The 12,852-nt window shown below is 40.9% G+C and overlaps 1 protein-coding gene across 9 annotated transcripts in view; it reads right to left on the minus strand.

Annotated features, from left to right (window-relative positions):
* Nucleotides 1-1,584: 1,584 nt before the first annotated feature.
* POC5 (POC5 centriolar protein) overlaps nucleotides 1,585-12,852 on the minus strand; it is a 47,652-nt gene continuing 36,384 nt past the window's right edge. For 8 of the 9 annotated variants that reach the window (XM_006124265.4, XM_006124261.4, XM_006124258.4 and 5 more), the window contains 4 exons: nucleotides 7,805-7,923; nucleotides 6,338-6,451; nucleotides 5,139-5,315; nucleotides 1,585-2,038 (listed from right to left, as the gene is read on the minus strand). In XM_006124265.4, coding sequence (XP_006124327.2) covers nucleotides 1,889-2,038; nucleotides 5,139-5,315; nucleotides 6,338-6,451; nucleotides 7,805-7,923 — 560 coding nt within the window. In that variant the 3' untranslated portion in view covers nucleotides 1,585-1,888. The remainder of the gene's footprint in view (nucleotides 2,039-5,138; nucleotides 5,316-6,337; nucleotides 6,452-7,804; nucleotides 7,924-12,852) is intronic. The other variant, XM_006124264.2, reaches the window with a different exon arrangement.

The raw sequence follows: 12,852 nt of genomic DNA on the forward strand, positions 1-12,852 counted from the left end.
TACTAACCACTTGGGACTGGAGGTTGTTTGTAACTTTGAACAAAACATAAAGGCTGTTCTTTCAAGAGTTAATTTACAACTGGAAATTGATTTATACAACTTTGAAACTTTAGTATGCAGAAGAAAAATGCTGCTAGCCTTTATTTTTTTTAGTAGTTTAACACAGTATGTTACTTTCTTTTATTTTGGTCCTCTGTTCCTGCATGATATTGTCTGGTCAGTTTTTAGTTCTGGTGTTTGTAATTCTCAAGTTCTGTTGTGTTTGCAAAATGTAGTTCACCTCCTGTGAAGTTTTTTCAAAATTCTTTATTTAAGGATTATTAGTGCTACAACACAAATTTCTACACCTGGTTAGTTCCATACTCTGCCTTTTTTGGACATTTCACCTTTGAAAGAAATTACACTAACAGTAATTCTCTCCCATATAAAAATAAATACAATTACACTGTCATTCTGTGACTTCCACCAAGTGATAGAACATGCTACAGTGTTTTTGTATGTGACTTACAATAATTCCATATTGGAACTGTGCTTAAACCAGTTTATGCTTGATATTGAATGTACTTCCTGTCAGCCAAGAAGCAGAGCACATGTATTTCAAAAGTGAGGATTATGTGGATAAATAATCAACATCTTGTCTGTAAATGGGCTAGCTCCCAGCCTAACTTGAGATGTAGCTCATTTTAAGGTAAATTCCAAAGAGGATTACAGTTTCTTGGCTTTGTCTTGTTCAGTGACATTATCTGGGTGGATGTTTGTTCTTAAAGATTTTTTGATTACACAGGACAAAGATACAAGATACAGTTTCAGTATAACATAGGCAGGTGTCTCATAATAGGGATACACTTATCCAGCAAAAGGACATGTAATACCATATACTGATTACTCACTCTTCGTGTGAATCGAAAGTGGATGCAACTGTAGTGCTACTTTTCCTAAAAACAGCTTTATTTGTGAATACATATTTTACTGTAATACTTGCTGGTAACTTCTGTCTAATGAGAGCACTGAACATTTGTCATGAGCTCTATGTGGCCATTTTAACAAACTTACATTTGGTGCTACAGACGATGCTTGACTTGTTCATTTATTAAATTCTAATGACAATTTTTTTTTTACAGCTGAGTACATTTAAAAATCTCCCAGCAGTCTGACTGGTGCTTTGGTAAAAGTGGTAATACACTGAATTAGTAGCATTCTGCAGTCTTCAATGTAACCCCCCATGGGGTTACTGTCCTGCATTGCACCCACGAAGGACAGTAGAACCAGATTCCCTTTCTCTAAGGCACTAAACGAACAGTGGCTATGTTGTAACATGAGTTTAAGACCCACCCAAATGAGTGTTTTAAAAATAGAAAGAACCCCCAAATTGATTACAGAAGAAGGTAGGAGGTTATGTTGAATAATTTTCTTTCTTGTATTAGCTTGGCTGTTTGCTTTGTACTCTTTCCTTGGTATTAATCCCAACACAATTTCACATGGTACAGTACTACAGTCTTAAATTTCATTGTCTGAATTCACTTCCATCGATTTTCTTAAATCTACCTGTAATTAACATTTTATACAAAAAACCCTGAAAAAACATCTATTTTAATCCTTTATTAAAAACCACATCCAACAACTTTCTTAAATAAAGTATACATGTTATAAAATGGGTTCTCTCAAACAGGCATAGCTTGCACTTAAAGAGCTACATTGTCAAGTCAAATTGCTGGTTATTTACCCTCAGAACATTTGAGTATCTACAATTTGATTTTTAAAAGGTAAAAAACATGATGTATATTTGAGCCTTGCTTCATCAATCTGAACACACTGGGAAGAGCTTTACTCTGCAACTTGGTAAAACGGTCCACCTGGAAGGAACAGTTCAAGCATTTCAAACTATTCCTTAGTCCACAACTTTTATTGACTGAACGTTAATATGAGACTGGCTATGAGGTATTCGTCCATTGTGTCCAGTAGGTCTCACACTCGTGGCACTAGAAACATGGTGCACAGTTCGAGGGTATTTAGCAGCAGTGGCTTGGGATATAGTTTGCTGAAAAATAAAAGAAGATGCCTTCTTAATATGAAGATATAAATAGAATTTCTAGAAACTGAATTCCCCATTAAATTAGCTGGAATGCAGTGAACGTGAACCTATAAACAGAAAAAACAATCAGGGATGTTAAAATGTGTTTATTTTTGTAAACATTGTAGCAGTTGAAAATTTCAGCGGCTAAATGTTTACAGGTTGGGGGCAGGCAGCATCCTGGTGGGAGGGCAGGTGGCTCAATGGGAAGCTGGCTCTCCATGTACACTAGGTCCCACCTCTCTATCCCCTGGCTGCGTCTACACTGGCATGATTTTGCACAAATACTTTTAACAGAAAAGTTTTTCCATTAAAAGTATTTGCACAAAAGAGCATCTACACTGGCACGGATGCTTTTGCACAAAAGCATCCATGCCAGTGTAGACACTCTCTTGCGCAAGAAAGCTCCAATGGCCATTTTAGCCATCAGGCTTTCTTGCGCAAGAAATTAACATGCCTGTCTACACTGGTCCTCTTGCGCAAGAATACTTGCGCAAGAGGGCTTATCCCTGAGCAGGAGCGTTGGAGTATTTGTGCAAGAAGCACTGATTTTGTACAGTACAAAGTCAGTGTTCTTGCGCAAATACTTGCGGCCAGTGTAGACAGGCAGCAAGATTTAGCGCAAAATCAATTGCTTTTGCACAAAATCTTGCCAGTCTAGACACACCCCCTCTGCAATAGAGGCGGTGGGGTGGGGGAGAGGGTGCTGTGTGTAACCGCATACAGGGGAACACATTGACAACCCTAGAAACAACTGGTGCCAGATGGGGAATAATATAGTTCACTGACCTCACTTTCTCTTATTCTTTGACCATTCATCACCATCTATGCTTCAATTCTTTTTAAAGTAAGTTTGCTCTTAGCTTTGAGGTTTTAATAAACAGTACAGACAACAGTACTAAGCTTTTGTAATTAGCGGAGAAAAAGATCAGGCAGTTTAGTTCAAACTCCTTATTTAGTTACAGCAACATTCCTTTAAAGGATACTTTGTGAATAAATCAAGATGGCTTCCTTCCCTGAAAACATTCAGATGCCAATTGCACTTAGGAAGAAAAGTTACTCTTGTGATGCAAATGTTTTGTTAAGATGCTTAAGGTTATTCACTACCAGGCAGATGGCCTCCCTATTGCAGTAACTGGTTATTCTCTCTTAAGTCATATTTAAAATGATCAGCGAGACACAATCTTTAAATTAGGGATGTTAAATATTGGTTAACTGAATAGTCAAGTAACCTCATGAATTCTTATCAGTTAGATGACTACCCTATAGTCCCTGGGGGCAGAGGTGGCAGCCAGTGTGCTACGTATGACCCCTCTCCTGAGGAGCCCCCTTGCCGCCCTGTGCTGCTGCCTCTGTATCAGAGGCAGCAGAGTGGGGTGCCAGGCGGGAGCTGGTCTGTGAGGGAAGCCAATTTAAAAATTAGCACCCCTTGTGGACTGGCTGCTTGCCGCCCCGTGCTGCTGCGTCTGATACAGAGCGACAGCAGCACAGGATGGCAACAGCCTGGTCCAGGAGGACTCTGAGCTCCCGGACCTGGCACAAGCCGGAACCGAGCTGGGCTGCCTGCTCACCCAGCTCCTCACTTTAAACGCAGAGCTGCAACAGAGGCAAGTCCCAGATCCAGTGTGAGCCAGGACTGAGCCGAGCTGCTGGCCAGCCTGCTAAAAAATGTACTGGCAAGTGTGCGCGCGCGCGGGGGGGGGGGGGGGGGGAGGCAGAGAATGTGTCATCTACAGCATTAACATATAAGCTTTTGCTTATCAGTTAAACTACTACACTATTACACCCCTACTTTAAATAACCAAAGATTAATTCAATCATAACATCACTGCCCTACAGCTGATGCTGCATTATGTATTTATTACTAATTGTACATGAGAAGTGGGAAGGTATGCAGACAGAACCCTGAAACATCCCTTGGTTCAGAAAGCTCCAAGGGGTAAGCTGTTTCCTTGCTAGTCGGAGACTAGCATTTTTTAAGTTCCTTTCCCAAGCTTCGGCCATCTCTAATTTTGAGATTCTACTCCCTGTCTAAGACCATCTATATGCAATCCTCATCTTCAGAAAAATAAAGCTAACAGCGGGCCTCAGGAGCCCCAGGGCACACAACACCATTGCTAAGGAGCTTGTATCTTTCCCAAATGTGCATTGGAAAAAGTGTCTCGCCTCAAGCTAGAAGGTTAAATCCAAGCCCTGTTAACCACAGGAGTTGGAAAAACCAACGTAGAGTCCAAATGCTCTGTTGTCAACCCAGCTGTTTATATCAAGGGAGCTCAAGCACCTCTGCTGAGTTGTTATGGCAAGTACCATTGAAGGAGGCCCAGTCTTTCATGCACCCAGACTCAAAAGCTAGATGTCTCCTTCATATACATCCTATGTGATCAAAGATTCTTGCTCTGACCGTGGTCAGCCTAATTAGCTGTAGAAAGGACTTTGAATGATCTTTTTATGTTAATAAAGCCACTGCTCAAAACCTTCTTTTCTTGTTAATACTGGTTATCAAATATCTTATTAATACGGTCATTCCATTACCATCACACAACACACTGCATAGGAAAGGGATGTGTGCACAATGGTGAAGGGGGGAGCAAGAACCAAGTACAGCACAAAGCAGGTTCCACTCCTGCTTTGTTGCCATCCACACAGTTCTTTGGTTAAGGCCTGACACTAAGTGATCCATGCCTTAAGCTCGTCGGTTTACGCTGTAACTGCTGCCTTTGGCCCAGTCACATTTCTCACTCATTAAATCAAGTTCATACACAAGCTCTATCTCCACAATCATTACTTCCAAAAAAGCAATTTACCTCAGTTGTGTAGAGGGTACGGACAGCAACTACAAAGGCTTCTAAACTATTATTACAACCAGAAGGAAAGAATGGGGTAGTTTAAGTGGGATTATTTATTTCCTACCCTCATCGTTCTGATGTAAGTCTTTTTTAGGACACACATCCAACGGGAAAAAAATACTTATTGACTCTAACAGCGCTTATTTATCTTGACAAGTTTTAACCTACTAGTAGATAGGATAATAATTATCTTGTTACAGCCTAATATCAGTTGGACCTACCTGAGTGACTGGATGATGCTTTTCAACAACAACTGAACTCATGGGTGGTGAGACTCCCATTACAGCTAAACTACTACAAATTCTGTTCTTTGGTCCCAAATCAGATCGGCCTGTGATTCGAGCAGTGATTGTTCTTCCTGCCTTCTGCTGAGCAGATGTCACTACTCTTGCCATTGGCTACAAATAAACAAGACACACTCATTAGAGAAGCCTACATACAATATTTGCAACTCACTGAAGCAGCTGCTTTGATGTATTAGCTATAGATATTAACAATTTATTGGTACTATAGGTAAACTAGTCTCTATAATTGTATATAAACTTTGGAATTCTGTACATTGGGCACAATTAAAATTAGGTATTTATTACCTGCAGTTACATTTACTATGGTATTTCCCATTCTAAATAAAGACACTATCATGATGATAGTAAGTACTGTCATGTGGCTAATGACTGTTGTGCAGAAGCATAGCAAACCTTACTCATGAAAGGGCCCTCTGTCAGCTCTTTTGACAAATCTAGCAGTATAGAACAATAGTAGCTTTGCTTTCTGGCTGTAAGCTAGTGATAGCTGTAGACACCCACATCAGCCCAGCACAGTCCTTGAATCAATAATATACCAGGCAGAAAAAAGGTTACACACAATTAAACTAAGGCACGGCAATTTTTCACTCTTCCATCCTTCCCCAGAGAAGTTCAGATGGGACAAGGAGGGAGCAAAATATCAGATGGGACAAGGAGGGAGCTTAGCGACAGAGAATATGGAGAAGGAAGAAAAAAAGGACTAGGTTAGATACAAGAGCAGAGGAAGGAATGAGGAAAAGATTTAAGCTAGTTGGTGAAAAAATGCAGATTTCATTTAAAAAAAACCAACCTTTCAGTTGTTGAAATGTTAATTGCTCATGATGTGCTATATATAATTTTGTATAAACTTTTATCAAATTGTCACCATTTTATTTCCTAACCCCACACATTACTTTTCCTAAGAGTCTTTCTCATTTTTATCTTAATATACAACAAATAATCCATTTAAAATGAACCGATGCATTTTCAAGTTTCTGCCCATGCCTTTACCTAAACTCTTGGACAAACTCCCCTATAATTCTATATATTACCCCAAATACAAGAAAGGATCCAAGACAGATTTTAGTACACCTACAATGACTTAAAACATTAATCCATTAATTCTAGTTTGTTACCAGTTTTTGAGCAGATGTAATGCCAGATCCTACAGCTGCACTAGCGACTATTACTGGAGAATTTGATTCTAATCTGGTCTGAGAAGTACTTGCGTGGCCCAGATGGGATGAAAACTGTAAATAAATCAAAGGGTTTATAGAGGAATTGTAGTTTGGATCATACTTAATCCTTTACTGAAAATGCAGTTATATTATTTGATTAGTCTGACACTTCAATTATCCGGTACATTTTATTCTGTAAGTAAGCAAAGTCATAGTCAACTTAAAAACTAACACATTGTCAGAAAGATGAGTGTCTATAATATCCAAGATTCAGTAACAAAGATCAGAAGGAAAATATGTCAACATTTTTTCAGTTTGACTATTTTGTTTTTAGTCAATTTTACTGTTTCCCTGCTTGTGCAGGTCTTTAATAAACTAGAAAAATGTGATTGGTACGCACCACAAATTCTCAGTGGGACCTAAGGGCAGAGGTTGTACCTGAAAATATTTTTAACCTAGGTTTTGAAAATGACTACATTCCACGTTGACACTATCCCTTATAAATAATACATTGCTGAAAACTAGCCTTGAAGTTAATGTAAACTCTATTTTCTCAAACTAAATCAAGTTCAGATATATTTCTTACTAAGTCTCAGCAACTGTTTTCTATAAAAGTACCTTGGAAAGCCAATTCTGCTTAAGAATGTGACCTTCTTCGTCCTAAGAAACTAGTTCACAAATTTTCTACTTACAAAATTAGAGCCTTGTGTGGAGGGGGAGGGAGAAAAATTGACATAGCAGTCATAACCTCACAACTCTGCGCATTCAGTGCTTTATGCTATAGTACATGCTTTTACATCCAAGTTTTTTTCTAAAATTTAAGAATTATTTGTAAATAATCCAAATTCAAAAACAGCACTAACAGTTCTCTCAGGGTATGTCTACCCTACCCTCCTAGTTCGAACTAGGAGGGTAATGTAGGCATACCGCACTTGCAAATGAAGCCCGGGATTTGAATTTCCCGGGCTTCATTTGCATAAGCGGGGCGCCGCCATTTTTAAAACCCCGCTGGTTCGAACCCCGTGCAGCGCGGCTACACGGGGCACGAACTAGGTAGTTCGAACTAGGCTTCCTAGTTCGAACTACCGTTACTCCTCATTCCACGAGGAGTAACGGTAGTTCGAACTACCTAGTTCGTGCCCCGTGTAGCCGCGCTTCACGGGGTTCGAACGAGCGGGGTTTTAAAAATGGCGGCACCCCGCTTATGCAAATGAAGCCCAGGAAATTCAAATCCCGGGCTTCATTTGCAAGTGCGGTATGCCTACATTACCCCGCTAGTTCGAACTAGCGGGGTAGTGTAGACATACCCTCAGTGCTTGAGATACACAGTTTGTTCAATGAAAAAACCCTGATGCCTAAATAGCTTAATGAATTACTTTTTTCTAATAGCATATTTTAAAATTCTATTCCTGCTATAGTACTTACAATTTCCTCTTGTGGACTTGTGGCTGCTGTTGGAGGTAGTGGTGAGGGAGGATCAAACTGGGAAGGAGGGAGCCTACCAGAGGCATTAGTACTAGGATCTTCTCTCCTACTTACTGGATCTATTATTGGAAAATACAGATTAAAGCACTCAGCACATAACCTGGTAAACCCAACGAATACCAGCAAGCCTGAAGGAGAGATGAGTCACAGTAAAACCTATCTGTTCCTTTGAAATGTGTGTATAATCTTATTAAAAGAATCCAGCTATTATTTCATATGATTTTATTTAGCTTTCCTGTGTTAGAATGCCTCTCTCAGAAGCTTGCATATACCAAGGGCCAGATCCTCCGTTACAGCCAAAGCCCTTATGCAAATAGGTAGGATTCGGGACCTACCTTGCCAATGGAGAATTCCAGGGTCAGAGGGGCTCCTACACTACACTCCCCCACTACAACCCTAGTGCAGGAAGCAGAAGGCAACATGTTGGAGCCCTTCTGCACTGTTGCGAGATTACTTAGGGATACTGCATCAGCAAAGTAACAAAATGACATGAGAACTGGTCTGCTACAGATTCAGGAAGCCATAACCAGCTCCCAACACTCTGCACAAAGCAGAGGTCAGGGAGAATTGAGTCCAGTACCTTCTCCAAACCCATTTTGTCCCTTTCAGAACACACAGTTTCTTTAATACAGCAAGTGCCAAGAATATGTTTGTTTACTTCCTTACCCTCTCTAAAAGAGATATCGAGACTGATCATTCCATAGACTACAGTGACCTCATGTGGCAGTTAAATTTTCATCACTCCAAGTTTTTACAACCTAAAATTTCTGCTTTAATCTCTTGATGTATGTTTCAATTTAATAATATTTGCTTTGTTTTTATGATGGGTTAATTTAAATCTAGATCTAGATAAAACAACAGTCAATATGCAGGTCAGATGTCAGAAGAAGGAATAAAAATATACAAGGATTACTTTTAAGGTATAAAAAGGCTAGTGTATGAACATAGGACAAGTGTATGTTAGTTACAAAAAGTAACATGTTTTTGTAATGATATTCATGAGTTCATGCTTTGACTTCTTTTTCTTCAAATATACAGAGAGAAAATATAAAATTTGGATGGATTCACAGATCTTAGTGCCATACATCCATGGCAAGGGGAAGGAGAGGCATTTGAATTAGACATTTTTAAAAGTAAGTCACTTCCCAAAATGAAATGAATTGTGGCCAAATTCTGCTTTGAGACACGCACAGGCACACAGTTGCAATCTTCAAACAGGAGTTGTCATCACTGATTTTGGCCTATGGATTGTGAAATTTTCCAATTCATAGATTATAAAGCCAGAAGGGACACTGCACTGACCATTTAGTCTGCCCTCCTAAAGGAGTATGGTAATCCCCAATGCTATTCTGCCACTCCCTGTTTCACTGTAGAGCAGTGGTCTCCAACCTCTTTTACCACAAGAACATTTTTTCAATTTAAGTGCAATGTAAGATCTACCTCTAACCCAAATACCCTTGCCCCACTTCCTTCCTGCCCCTTCTCTGAGGCCCTGCCCCAGCACTACCCCTTCTCCGAAGCCTCACCCTGCTCACTCCATCTCCCTTCCTCCCTCATCCTCATTCACCAGGCTGGGGTAAGAGGTTGAGGGGGGCAGGCTCTAATCTTGGGCCAAGGAGTCTGGAGTGTGGGAGCGGCATAGCCCAGGGTGGGGTGACTGGGGTCCAGGAGGGGTTTCAGTGTGCAAGCTCTGGGAAGGAGTTTGGGTGCAAGGGGACTCATGTTTGGAGCAGGAGGTTGGGTGTAAGAAGGAGGTTCAGGGCTGGGACAGGGGTTCAGGAAGCAGGCTCTGGCTGGGCACCATTTAACTGAGACAGTTTCTGGGTGGTGGAGCAGTGGGGTTAAGGCAGGCTTACTCCTGCCCTGGCCCTGCACCACTCCGGAAAGCAGCTGGCACATACAGCAGTGGCTCCTGGTGCCATGTGCTGCCCCTGATCTACAGGCACGGAGCCCACAGCTTCTACTGGCCACTGTTCCCCATTACTGATCAATGGGAGCTGCAGGAGTGGTGTCTGCAGGCAAGGACAGCACACGGACACCCCCTGCTTTCTCATGGGCTGCAGGGACATGCCAACCACTTCCAGGGCAGCAATTACCACAGGGATAATTACTTCAGCCACGACAGGTTAGGCATTTTAGAACTCACTATTCAAATAATTAAATGTAAGCAAAGAGAGAAATGAAAATGATGAAATGCACAGACCAGTCAAAACCCAAAATAACACTTTGAAAGCAGTAAAAGTAGTAACAACCCCCGCTTATGTGTTGGGTTGCGAGATGAGAGGGAAGAACAATGTGTGTTTGTGAGAATGACAGACACACACAGTGTGTGGGTGATGGAGTTTTGCATTGCTAAGCTCCCTCCATCCCCTTCTCTCTGTGTGGAGATACCCTGACTTCAGCACCTCCCACTTCTCCCTCCCAGATCTTACAAAGCAAGCAGGAGGCTCCCAGGGCAGCAGGTCCAAGGTAGAGCACAGGAAAAGCATGACAGTGGGTAGAGGGGCAACTGAAGTGCTAGTACTTGATTGCTTCCTGGCCAAACCAGGCAGGATCACCTGTCAGAGGTGCCAAGATCTACCAGTTGGTGACCACAGCTGTAGAGCTTCTGCTTAAAACCTTCTTCAGCCCCTTTCTGGTTGGCCTCCTGCTGTAGTTTTAGAGAAACTGTATATATCACAGGTGTGTAAATACACCCTCACTAACGACTGGGAGACCTGCTGAACTACAATATTTTGCAAAATAGTAAGTAATCAAATAATAATGCATTATAGAAGTTTAGTTTCTTTATTTGTGACAACCAATTTGGTTTTCATCATGAGAATAGTAATAAAAAGTAGTTAAAGGTTCCAAATTATAAACCTAGGGCTTGTCTACACAACTGTGCACGGATTGGTCTGAGTAGATTCTGCTGGTTCACACACCAAGGTTCCCAAGTAACTTTTAACTTAGTACTAAAAAAATAAGGAAAAATGCTGGTATGTTAAAAATCACACCAGGAGCCTGTTAGTGTGCACTAAAAGTTCCTTATTGCATATTAACATAGTAGCTTTTCTTTTATTACTATTTTAAAGCTCACTATGGAACTTTTAGTGTGCACCAGCAGGATCTATAAAGGCCAATTATTGTACAACATTAATTCTTTAAAAATTAATTCTCTCACATTCCCCCCAACCTCTAGTGTCTTATTTTAGCAGGGAATGTTCTCTAGCTTCAAATATTTAGTGTTTTTAAAATTAAATCCACCACTATGTTGCTAACTAATTAGTATACACAGTTTGAGTGTTAAATGCCATTCCAAGAATTCTGCGTACAGCTGTGAAGATAATGAAGACATTGGTGGAAACACAATGCTCCAATAGTTAAAAAAATGGTTGCCTAATAGCAGAAGTGTTATAGTCAGGTCTTCAAGAGAATCTCTTTCTACTGTTCTGGGACAAAGCTAAATGAAGTATCTCAAACACTAAGTTCCCTGTAAGATGTGTGTTTCTGAGCTCCACTCAGAAGTGCAAAGCTCCTATGCAGACAGGGAGCTCAGTTGACTGGTGGGGGGAGGGACCTGCTCTTGCTAAGCAAGCAGCTAAATGGAGCTGCTCTGTGCTTGAAACTGAGCAGCTCCCAGAGCAAATAAAAAAGGAAGATAAGGTAGCTCCTCTAGATACTGAAAACTTAGTACCATGGCTACTACATACACTCGCTTTTTCCCCCTTCTTTTCCTAATTTGTTGTATCACATCTCCATCTACACTCAAGTATAAGCTGTTCGGAGCAGGGACTAGGTTTTTGCTAATTTCTATGATGAGAGCTAGCACACTTTTCAATACTCAAAAATAAAACTACTAATAAACACATCTGACACACAGTAGCAGATTTAAAGGTAGCCATCCTGCAGCAAAAAAACTTCAAGACCAGACTTCAAAGAGAAACCGCTAAACTACAGTTCATCTGCAAATTTGACACCATCAGTTTAGGATTAAACAAAGACTATGAATGGCTAACCAAGTACAAAAGCAGTTTCTCCTCTCTTGGTGTTCACACCTCCACATCAGCTGCTAGAAGTGGGCCTCACCCTCCCTGACTGAATTAACCTGGTTATCTCTAGCCTTATTCTGGCCTGCATATTTATACCTGCCTCTGGAAATTTCCACTACATGCATCTGACCAAGTGGGTCTTTGCCCACAAAAGCTTATGCTCCAATACATCTGTTAGTCTATAAGATGTCACAAGATTCCTTGTCGCTTTTGCAGATCCAGACTAACATGGCTACCCTTCTGATACTCAACTTTTGTAAGTGACACTATATACATCTCTAAGAGACATTAACACCCTGCAGAACAAATAAGTGAGATTAGGAAGGAGTGGGGGTGGGGAAGAAGAGCTGGATGGAGAGTGTATATGACCAATATTATTGTCTACGTACTTGCTACAGTCTCCAATCCTGCAATATTTTGTTGAAGCATCAGCCAGCCACAAGGGTATTTGTTATTTCTCTCTCTCCAGCTGGCAGCTGATGTATATATTCAGTGCATTTTTAATTTAACAAAGCTGATCCATGATAAGTGTAGTGTTGTCCAGTGTTCCTTCTGAAGTCTCCAGAGTTTCCCAACCTATGGGTCGGGACCCAAATATGGGTCACTATTACATTTTAAAAGGGTCACCAGGTGTCTCCCCAGGTGGCTCTTAAGGACACATTCACACATTTTTTTGAATTGCCCTGGCTTATCAAGTCTTCCTGAATTGTCAAAATGAATCCCCATCTGGAAAAGGTTGGGAACAAAGCTGTGCAGAGATTAATCAGCCCCACCCAATCAGTCAGCTCTATGCATGGAGCCCTAAGCCTGGGTTGGTCTGATTTATCACCTGTGATACTATGGTGCCCGGCAGCTTAAAGGAAACACTGGTGTTGTCATACTCCTATTTAAATCCCCCAATTAAAGAGTAAACTAATTAATTAAGAGTAAATTAAAGTGAGCAATGCCATTCAGTGC

This window comes from Pelodiscus sinensis, chromosome 6, assembly GCF_049634645.1.
Source record: "Pelodiscus sinensis isolate JC-2024 chromosome 6, ASM4963464v1, whole genome shotgun sequence".
NCBI classification, from domain to species: domain Eukaryota; kingdom Metazoa; phylum Chordata; order Testudines; family Trionychidae; genus Pelodiscus; species Pelodiscus sinensis.